Genomic DNA, 11,676 nt, shown 5'->3' with positions numbered 1-11,676 from the left:
ACCATGGAATACTATGCAGCCATAAAAAAGGATGAGTTTGTGTCCTTTGTAGGGACATAGATGCAGCTGGAAACCATCATTCTCAGCAAACTATTGCAAGAACAGAAAACCAAACACCGCATGTTCTCACTCATAGGTGGGAACTGAACAATGAGATCACTTGGACTCAGGAAGGGGAACATCACACACCAGGGCCTATCATGGGGATGGGGGAGGGGGGAAGGATTGCATTGGGAGTTATACATGATGTAAATGACAAGTTGATGGGTGCTGACGAGTTGGAGGGTGCTGATGAGTTGATGGGTGCAGCACACCAACATGGCACAAGTATACATATGTAACAAACCTGCACGTTGTGCACATGTACCCTAGAACTTAAAGTATAATAATAATAATAATAAAAAGTTCACCTAAACAAAAAATGTTTAGCTTCAATTAGATAAGAATCTTATCTTCTGATTTGTTTACTTGGACTCAGAATGTATTTCTAAACTGAAAAATTGAATACAAATAGAGAAGACACAGACACTTGCTCATCAATGTATGGGTATTCATCATATGAACTCAGCTAAAACTCTGGGGAGAACAGTGATAGAATACTTTCTAAAGAATGTGTGACTATAACTGAATTTGAAAAGATTCAAACTTTAGGGAAAGAAAGATAAAAATTCAGTGAGAGAACAGAGAAGGAAGGCAAGGTGGGAGGGAGGGGCAGGAAAATGGAGAAGAGCCTGAGTGAAGGTCTTAGAGTTGCAGGTGTGTCTGTCATAGGGTTCACAAAGCTGAACCACCCGGCCTGAAGCAGCTTTCTACATGATGTATTTTTGTCTAGGATGATAATTTAGATAGTATATAAATTCTGAGCATGAGCTATAATTAGTACATATTTATTCTCCAATTTAAAGAGTTCTGAATATTTAATGAATCATTAAGTGGCTGTTCATCATTAATACATTGTGCCCAGTGAATCTCATGTTACTTTTTTTGTTAAAAATAAAATAATATCTTACAAATAGTTATGACTCCTAGGTGATACTTTTTCTCCAGTGAGTTTTCAGTCTTTCATAGAAAAAAATAATACTTACTTTTGTTATATAGTTATTGTGTCAGGCATAGTAACCCACTATTTATCCCTTTTTCTCTGAATTCTTCGCTTCTTCCAGCTTTGCCATGTGCCCTCTGTTTCATTACTCCCACAGTCAGTTATTTTTCTTATACCTTCCAATTGGCTATGGCACAGGAAGAAAGAATCATTGTGGGGCCACCTGTGATTGCCTCTTTTGGGGGTCTCTTAATCGCTCATGTTTTATAAATGCAACTCCTGAAAAAAATGTCAGGAGTAGCGAATTGGTTGAGTTTCAGCAGAAAAGTTTGGAACATTCAGTTTGGTCCCAAGATTAAAAGATTGACCTCAGACCCTATTAATAGACTTGGTAATGTAAATAATCATTAGCCAGTTGTTACACTCATCTAAATTACTTTCAACAACTTAGAAACCATCCAGGAAAATCAGTCTACACATTGTTTTAAAAGGAAATTTTAAAAGCTACGGCTGAATCAAAAAACAGCAATAGTCAAAGAGTAAATCATGAAGATTACTTCACTTAAAGGTCACAGCCCTTGAGGGAAGATGAAAATTTTCCAAGAGATTTTCAAAAATTTCTCTAGACTAGGAGATAATATATCATGATAAATATGAACACAAATGTTATAGTTACTTCCTTTCATGCAGATATAATTTTCTTTTTTCTTGTAGTTGCCTCGATAATTTAGTACATTAATTAAAACAAGAGGCAGCTGTGAGTTATCTTTGCCAATTGCATGACCCATCCTTCAGCAGTCTTACATAGGGAGGTTAGAATAAGATATGAGATAAAAAAGAAACAAAAAATTACCAGATGCAAGTAAGGAAAAGGTAGGAATTTTTCTGGGTTAATTTTCTTCTTACTGGTGGAGCAGAAAATAAAAGCCTTATCAAAAGGTAAAAGCCTTATCAAAAGTTTAAGTTATCCTTAACACAAAGAAAGGATAAATGCTTGAGGTGATATATACTCCATTTAGTCTGCTGTGATTATTACACATTGTATGCCTATGTCAAAAATACCTGGATCCAGCACCGTGGCTCATGCCTGTAATCCCAACACTTTGGGAGGCCAAGATGGGTGGATCTCTGGAGCCCAGAAGTTTGAGACTAGCCTGGGCAATGAAGTGAAACCCTGTCTCTACAAAAAATAAAAAAGAAGAAATTATCAAAAAAAAATCTCATGTACCCCATAAATACATACGCCTAATGTGTACCCATAAAAGTTAAAAGTTAAAAGTTGGTTTCATGGACTAGGAATAAATGATCCTCTCTAGTTTTGGAAATCAGGTATAATGGAGGGAGAAAATGACATCTTTTCCCTATTCCCATGTCACGGGCCAAGTTTTTTTATTCTTACAATATTTCTTTATACTCTTACCTAGTACTTAAGCAGTACTCAAACAATGCCTTTCACTTTGTCCTTCCTGTGTCTGTCCACATTCCTTGTATATTGTCTTCCCAACTGATTCCCTCATCATGCACAGACTGATCTGATCTCTGATTGTTATCACCTTGAAATCACCAACATAAATGCCTACACTTCCCTCATCTACTACATCATTTAGGAAAACAGTCTGAATGTAACTATGACTATCATTGCTACAGAAGAGAAAGCTCTGAGTCTACTAAAAAATTTAGTTTTACCCAAAAAAGAAACTTATGAGAGCTTTCAGTGTATCAAGGGATGGGCCTTTGTCTTAGAGTCCAATGGGCCCTTTTTGGAAACAAAAGAATGTGACTTGCTTTCCTTGACTGGGGCTACTAAGAGGGTAAATCCCAAAGCGGCAATTAATGCCCTTCAAGGAGTTATCCTGGTTAGAACAGTTTCTCAGTGATATTCTTGGCGTGATGCCACATTGTTGTACTAAGATGACAAAGAATCTATAGTCCAACCATCACTGAGAAAAACGCTTTGAGCTGTATTTACAGGGAAAAGAATGGGTTATCTTGAGTTACCTGAAACTTCTTCCCTAATTCTTCAGTATGGTAGGGGCCAAATTTGAGATGTAGCTTGTCAGGTAGTCTAATTTGGGAATGGGAAAAGACATGAAACATTTTTAAAAAGGAAATATAAAGACTACATTATACATATTTGTTTTATTAATTTGAATTCTTTAATTGTGTCTAACATCTCTAAAATTCAAGGCCAAGTTCAGCCCTGCAAAAGTGTTAAAAATTACCTTTGAAGACCATTCAAACTATACTCAGAAGGTCACTACCAAACTCAGAAAACTTTTAACAAAATTACTTAATATTTCCAAAATATTGTTATCAATAATTTCTTTTGATGTCTTGTTAAAAGCTTTGCTGAAATATATAAAAAAGTTAAATTAGCTGTGATAGCTATCTCCATCCCATGTTTAAAAAAAAAAGCACATCATGAGTTTATAAATTAATGAAGATTTTTCAATTGTTACATTGTGTCTAGGTGATACCATGTGTACCAAACAAAGTCTCGGTATGAAAATCGAGTCACATTTACAATACAATTATGTTTTAAAGTCAGTAATTTTAAGAGAATGATCAGGTATTTTCCTGTCCACTTATGTGAAGCAACTGAAATGGTCTTGGCTTCAGTAGTCTTGATTGCTGCAAAAACTCAATATGAAAAATATGTAAACATTATCCTCTATGCCTAGTGCATAGTCATTCAATACATGTTAGCTGCTATTACCATTATAGTGAATTTTAATTTGAACTGATATTTTAACAAGGCATTCTGCATTATTTCTTCATCCTTTATTTTAGATATTTAAAATATTAAAAATAAACACCTATATTCCCATCATTCAGAATCATCAACCATAACTTTTGTCATTTTAATTTTCAGCATTTTTAGCACATAAAGTGTCACAGATAAAGTTCATAACCCCTTTAACTGTCACTCTCTGACACAACACTAAATCCAGAGACAACTACTATGAGCTTGGTATATATCACTCCAGTTTACTTTAAAATATATTAAATGTTAGTTTTAAGATAAATATGATTAAATAGTCATATAATCATATGCTTAAATTTCTCTGTCTTATTGGAGAAGAATTTAGCCAGTGATCCTACAACCTGTGGGGACTAGCAGAATTCACTCAGTTATCAAAATCCAGGAAATGTCTGATATCCTGGTCTGTAGGAGATTGTACCAAGCTCCAATATTTTTCATGTTTTGGTAACTAGACTTGTAGGAGAGTTTTTAGCCCCTGCCAATCTACTGGGTGCCAGCAAATGTTAACATTTTTAGGTGTGATGTTAGTAACTTGTGAAAATACAGATGGTATAACATGATTTAATTACAGCAAAGTATTTCTAAGGCAGCAACTCTCAACTTTTTTTCTCTACAATACACACTCAGATCAATAAAACACACTGAAAGTCACATCTGAGGAATCAAAAGGAATAAATGATACTAAATGATCTCTGCTGAGCTTCTTTTAATTCGAGTGCTTTGTATGGGAGGAATGTGAATTAGAGTAGATCACAAACTATTAAAGTATTGTAGATGGGAAGCTCAGTTGGAGTTGAGGTCTAGAAAATTCACATATACACCGTGGAATACTATGCAGCCATAGAAAAGGATGAGTTCATGTCCTTTGCAGGGACATGGATGAAGTTGGAAACCATCATTCTCAGCAAACTATCACAAAGACAGAAAAACAAACACCGCATGTTCTCACTTATAGGTAGGAATTGAACAATGAGAACACTTGGACACAGGGCTGGGAACATCACACACTGGGGCCTGTGAGGGCAGGAGTGGATGTGGGAGGGATAGCATTAGGAGAAATACCTAATGTAAATGACGAGTTGATGGGTGCAGCAAACCAACATGGCACATGTATACCTATGTAACAAACCTGCACGTTGTGCACATGTACCCTAGAACTTAAAGTATAATAAAATAAAACACACAATGGAAAAAAAACAGTCATATTTCTATACAATTTATAGTGGTATCCAGAAACATGAAATACGTAGAGATGACTTTAACAAAATACGAATGATATCTATACAATGAAAACCTCAAATGCTTCTGAAAGAAAATAAGATGTAAGTAAATGGAGATCTATACCATGTTCCCAGATCAGAAAAGTCAATGTTGTCAAGTTGCCAGTTCTTCTTCAATTGGTCTATAAATTCAGTGCAATCCCCAATCAAAATACCACCAGGATTTTTTTGTGGAAATGACACACTGTATTTTATTGAAGTTAAACATTTTCTCTTTGAAAGATATGACAGTACTTTATTTGCAAAAGATTTGTTTGACCAAGGACTTAAGTTCAGAATATACGAAGAACTTCAAAGTCAACAATAAGAAGACAAATGATGCAATTTTTAAAGTGAGTAAAATATTTGAACAGAAACTACACAAAATAACGTATAAGAAGCATGTGAAAAGCACACAAAATGATGGTCAACGTCGACATTCCTCAATGCAAATTATAGCTACAGGTAACCTAACTTGAGAGGTGAAAAGTATAAAAACTGACAACACCAAGTATTAGAAAGAATGTGAGTTCAGTTGGAACTCTCATACGCCGCTGTTTGAAGTGAAAATATACAACAGCCACTTTGAAAACATTTTTGCAGTATCTCATAAAGATAATATACACTAAGCATGTGGTCCTCCTGGAGAGGTACAAATAAAAGGTATTTACCCAAATTAAGTGAAAGCATGCATCCACACAAACACTTGCATACAAATTTTCATAGCAGCATTATTCATAATAGCCAAAAATTTTAAATACTCCCAAAGCCCATCACAGATAATGGATAAATTGTAGCATGTTCATACAATGGAGTTCTAACAAGCAATAAAAAGGAAAAAGTAACTGATACATGTAGCAACATAATAAATGTCAAAAACATCATGCTAAATGAAACAAGCCACACCCAAAGATTACATACTGCATGATTGCAATTATTTCAAATTCTAAACATGGAAAAGCCAAGTACATTTAGAGAAAGTTAATGCTGCCTCAAGCTATGACTAAAAGGGGAGAGTTGACTACAAAACAAAACAAGTTCTTTGGGGAGTAATAGAAATATCCTACAATCTTGATTGTGGTGGTATTTACACAATTATACATTTGTCAAACTCACTGAACTATTCTTTCAATTTGATATTGAGAGACCTGTCTTTGAGACTCAAATTTGCCATTTATTAGTATGTGCATTTAGACAAGACTACATAATCTCTCTGAGACTGAATTTCCTAACCTTTAACGTAGGAACAACAATGTTTATATCTTATTTTTCCTTTGTTTCAAGAGGCTAATAGTCAACAAAGCTTTAGGGTCTCTATGATGACCAAAATTCTAATGAAACAAAGTATATTAATGTGCTTTATAAGTTGTGTAATACTGTTACAGTATAAAGGATTATAATTTACACTTTTTCTGATGGCTTATTAAATCCAATATTTGATGTCTAACAAAGATACAATGAAAAGAAGATATGAAAAAATTCATTGAACTATATACTTAAAATGTGTAGATTTCATTGTACATAAATTATACTTCAATAAATTTGAAAAGAAAAGAGTCTTGTAGATCATGAGAAGCTGGAGTGACACATGACATATCACAAAATGGCAAGATTTCCATGGAGGCAGGAGGAATCTATGTTCTCACATTTTGTGAAGTCTGTGTGAGATGTGATGTGATCCCAACAATCCCACTGGGTATTTATCCAAGAAAAATGAAGCAAGTATCTCGAAGAGGTATCAATCCCCCTGTGTTCATTGCAGCATTATACATGATAGCCAAGATAAAGAAACAACCTCAGCATCCATTGATGGAAGAATGGATAAAGAAAATCTGATCTCACGCACACACACACACACACACACACAGAGAGAGAGAGAGAGAGAGAGAGAGAGAAATATTATTCAGCCAATAAAAAGAAAATCCTGCCATTTGTTATAACATGGATGAACTGGAGGATATTGTGATAAGTGAAATAAACCACACACAGAAAGACAAAAAACGTATGATAACACTTACATGTGGAATCTAAAAAATTTGAACTCAGATAGGAACAGTGGCTCATGCCTGTAAGCCCAGCACTTTGGGAGGCCAAGGCAGGTGGATCTTTTCAGGCCAGGGATTCAAGACCAGCCTGGTTAACATGGTGAGAACTTGTTTCTATTAAAAATACAAAATTAGGTGGGTGTGGTGGCAGGTGCCTGTAGTCTCAGCCACTGGGGAGGCTGAGGCAGGAGAGTTGCTTGAAGCCGGGAGGCAGAGGTTGCAGTGAGCGAAGATCACACCACTGTGTATTAAAAAAATTATAATTTTTTTAATAATGCTATTCAGCAAAGAACAAGGATGTTAAGAGTTTTAAGCTGTCTTCAATATGTCATTGACTAAGCCAACTAAAGCATATAAAGCACAGTCTGTTTTGTTTCATTTAATAGCATTGTCTTCCTACAGGAGCTATGAATTGGTATTTATTTTCAGAGTTTATTGCCAAACTTCTTGTTTTGTTTTTGATTTTTAAAAGGTGAAAGATGTATTCAATCTAAAGAGTAATCAGAGTTTATTGTTTCTGATTTTTAAAAGCTATGTTAATTTATTAGCATTAACGCCAGTCACAAATTAAGCCATGTACAGATACTTCATCTTTTATCTTAAGTTGCCATTTTTCCCGACAGAAAGTGCGTTCTGTTCAGACAAAGTATGTTATATTTATACACGTTACCAAGAATTTCACAAACTGGGAGAGAGTACACATTCAAAAAGATTTAGCTAATGAAGAATAAGTTAATGAATAAATGGACAGATGAACGAATGAGCCATTTTAAAGAGATATTAGTTTACTGTTCACTGTGACAAGTATGTAGACCTACAGGGTAAATTATATAATTGAGTGTCTTTTTTTTATATATACTTTAAGTTCTAGGGTACATGTGCACAAGGTGCAGGTTTGTTACATATATATACATGTGCCATGTTGGTGTGCTGCACCCATTAACTCATCATTTACATTAGGTATATCTCCTAATGCTATCCCTACGCCCACCCCACTCCCCACAATAGGCCCCGGTGTGTGAGGTACCCCTTACTGTGTCCAACTAATCTCATTGTTCAATTCCCATCTATGAATGAGAACATGCAGTGTTTGGTTTTCTGTTCTTGCAATAGTTTGCTGAGAATGATGGTTTCCAGCTGCATCTATGTCCCTACAAAGGACACAAACTCATCCTTTTTTATGGCTGCATAGTATTCCATGGTGTATATGTGCCACATTTTCTTAATCTAGTCTGTCACTGATGGACATTTGGGTTGATTCCAAGTCTTTGCTATTGTGAATAGTGCTGCAATAAACATACGTGTGCATGTGTCTTTATAGCAGCATGATTTATAATCCTTTAGGTATATACCCAGTAATGGGATGGCTGGGTCATATGGTATTTCTAGTTCTAGATCCTTGAGGAATCGCCACACTGTTTTCCACAATGATTGAACTAGTTTACAGTCCCACCAACAGTGTAAAAGTGTTCCTATTTCTCCACATCCTCTCCAGCACCTGTTGTTTCCTGATTTTTTTAATGATTGCCATTGTAACTGGTGTGAGATGGTATCTCATTGTGGTTTTGATTTGTATTTCACTGATGGCAAGTGATGATGAGCATTTTTTCATGTGTCTGTTGGCTGTATGCATGTCTTCTTTTGAGAAGTATCTGTTCATATCCTTTGCCCACTTTTTGATGGGGTTGTTTTTTTTCTTGTAAATTTGTTTGAGTTCTTTGTAGATTCTGGATATTAGCCCTTTGTCAGATAAGTAGATTGCAAAAATTGTCTCCCATTCTGTAGGTTGCCTGTTCACTCTGATGGTAGTTTCTTTTGCTGTGCAGAAGCTGTTTAGTTTAATTAGATCCCATTTGTCAATTTTGGCTTTTGTTGCCATTGCTTTTGGTGTTTTAGACATGAAGTCCTTGCCCATGCCTATGTCCTGAATGGTATTACCTAGGTTTTCTTCTAGGGTTTTTATGGTTTTAGGTCTAACATTTAAGTAACTTAGTGTCTTTAAAAAGTGAACTTCAACCAAAAAATTATGATACGTCCTTTACCATACAATAAACAGTGTTATTCTTTATGCTTACCATTTTTCTTTGTTGTGACTATTTTTAGCTTCATTTAAGGTTTATTCAATAACTAAAAACTTCTTTAGCATACGCCTTTGCAATATTGCCCTTCTCTTCCTGTACATACCAATGGTCAGTTCATAATTTAGCACATTGTCAGAAATATTTCCAATATTTTTTAAATAATCTCCTTATAATCATTCACACACACATTTATTTATGTTGAAACCACAGTACACAATTTTCGTGGAAATAAATATAGAATTGTAAAAGACCAGAGTGGTACTAATCAAAAAGTTTATCTCAACATAACATTTCAGAACTAAATATTAAAAAGAGTAACAAATGGGGGACTGAACTATTCCATGTTTTGTAAACTGTTAGACGAAAAACAAATCACAAAGAAGCAGGGAAACCACCTTTCAAGATGGACAAGACCCTAAGAAAAACAACAACAGCCAACATGATTTCCCTGTCACATTCCCCACTCCCACCCCATTAGCCTCTTCACTGCTCCTCTTACATCCTTGTTTCTGAGAGTATAGATTAGAGGGTTAAGACTAGGTGTGACAACAGTATAAAAGAGGGCAATGAACTTGCCTTGATTAGGAGAATTTTCTGATGGTGGCTGGAGATATATGCACATGATTGGAATGAAAAAGAAAGATGCAACCATAAGATGGGCTCCACATGTTCCAAACACTTTCTGAAGCCCAGTGGTTGATTGCATGCTCAGTACAGTCCAGGCAATGGCACCATAGGAAGTGAGAATGAGAATGAGAGGTATAAGAACAAAAATGGAGCTCATGACCATGAGGATCAGCTCATTTGCATGGGTGTCAACACATGATAATCGCAGAAGTGCTGGAACTTCACAGAAGAAATGATCCACTAGGCGATGTCCACATAGGGGTATCCAGAAAGTAAAGGAGGAATGAAGTGCTGAGGTAGTAAAACCACTTACCCAAGAAGCCGCAGCCAACAAGCGGCAGAAACGAGGGTGCATGAGGACAGCGTAATGCAAAGGTCTACACACAGCTGCATAACGATCATAGGACATCACCACCAGTAGGACACACTCTGTGGTTCCCAGTGCAAGAACAAAGTAAAGTTGAACCATGCAACCAGCATAAGAGATGGTCTTTTCTGGGCCCCAGAGATTGACCAGCAAGTGAGGTATAGAGCTGGTGGTGTAGCAGAGATCCAGAAATGAGAGGTTTGAAAGGAAGAAGTACATTGGAGTGTGGAGATGGGAGTCCAGGTGTGACAGGATGATGATGAACAGGTTTCCTATTAGTGTTATCAAGTAGAAGATCAAGATAACCACAAAGAGAACTACTTCCAGATGAGGCCAGTTAGAAAATCCAAGTAGAATAAAGAAGTCTCCAAAACTTGCATTTTTTTCCATCATCATTCTTATTTTTCCTGTACCTAAAGAAAGAATCACATAAACTCAAAGTCTGTCCATGCATTGTCAACCGCTCACTTGCAAACAGACTGGAGAAAAAAGTATCCCAATTCCAGATAGTGTGCACCATTGTGACAGTATAATTTTTATGCAATTTCCTTTATATGCTTCATTGAGATATTTTTCCAGCTGTGGATACAAGCAATAACTTTTCAAGTTACTGAGTTATTTTATATACATCTCTGAGTTAACATTTGGATAAATGAAGACTAAGATATTCCGTAATCAGAAAGACAATATTTAAGAAAATAATTTTATATTTTAAAAAGTTAAATTGATTTTTTTGCATTTTCAGACTATTTCCAGTTTTGCAGTTACAGAGAAAGGAGTAACTGCAGTCATAATAATCCTACTTATACGTAGAAATTTCCCATGTTAAAAATCAATTAGGTAGTCACTTTAAAATATTAATATTAACTGAAAAGAATTAATTGAATATGATTATAGAAAGAATTAAATGATATTCATTTATTTATGCTAGCAGTTTATTTCTAGACAAATAAAATAACATGCAAATGAAGGTTTAAACAGACATAGGCACACACACACCAACTTATAAAAGTTCACAATATAAGCAAAGCTGATTAATAAAGCAAAATAGAGTAGAGATATCAGTGATAGAATGCTTCCAAAAGTAAATGGGGGTGTAATTCTTATTGGAGAGAAACAGATTCCAGAGTCTAACAAAATCATCGGGAGGGGTAAGAGAGAAAGGAAGACCGTTTCCATGCACAACAGTAAAGAGGAGATCCGAATGTGGTATTTGAAATTGAAAGAATGTATAACGCAGGATTGTTAGACAGGGATAAGAAGACTTAAACATGGTTTCTAAAAAATTTTATGTGCTTTAGGCCAATAACTGAGCTATACTTTAAATTCTGAGCCGCAATTTATGATTTGTATTTCTGGGTTTTCTTCAATATTCCTAAATAGCATTGCCATCCCCTTTCTGCTCCCCTCCTGCCACAGCCAACTCTTCCTCTCATACTCTCTGATAAAATACGACAAAAGACAAATTTATTTACACCCGACTCACCTTCA

The 11,676-nt window shown here is 35.5% G+C and overlaps 1 protein-coding gene across 1 annotated transcript; it reads right to left on the bottom strand.

Moving 5' to 3' along the window:
- Positions 1–9,550: 9,550 nt before the first annotated feature.
- LOC117088679 (olfactory receptor 2J1) lies at positions 9,551–10,905 on the bottom strand. The gene has a single exon (XM_033219879.1). The coding sequence runs from the start codon at positions 10,579–10,581 to the stop codon at positions 9,643–9,645; it is 939 nt and encodes a 312-aa protein (XP_033075770.1). The 5' UTR covers positions 10,582–10,905; the 3' UTR covers positions 9,551–9,642.
- Positions 10,906–11,676: the final 771 nt, after the last annotated feature.

The sequence above is a fragment of the Trachypithecus francoisi genome, unplaced genomic scaffold (genome assembly GCF_009764315.1).
Source record: "Trachypithecus francoisi isolate TF-2019V2 unplaced genomic scaffold, Tfra_2.0 Lachesis_group10, whole genome shotgun sequence".
NCBI lineage: Eukaryota > Metazoa > Chordata > Mammalia > Primates > Cercopithecidae > Trachypithecus > Trachypithecus francoisi.
Note: the sequence above shows the minus strand (reverse complement) of the source record. Positions and strands in the feature narration are given on the sequence as shown.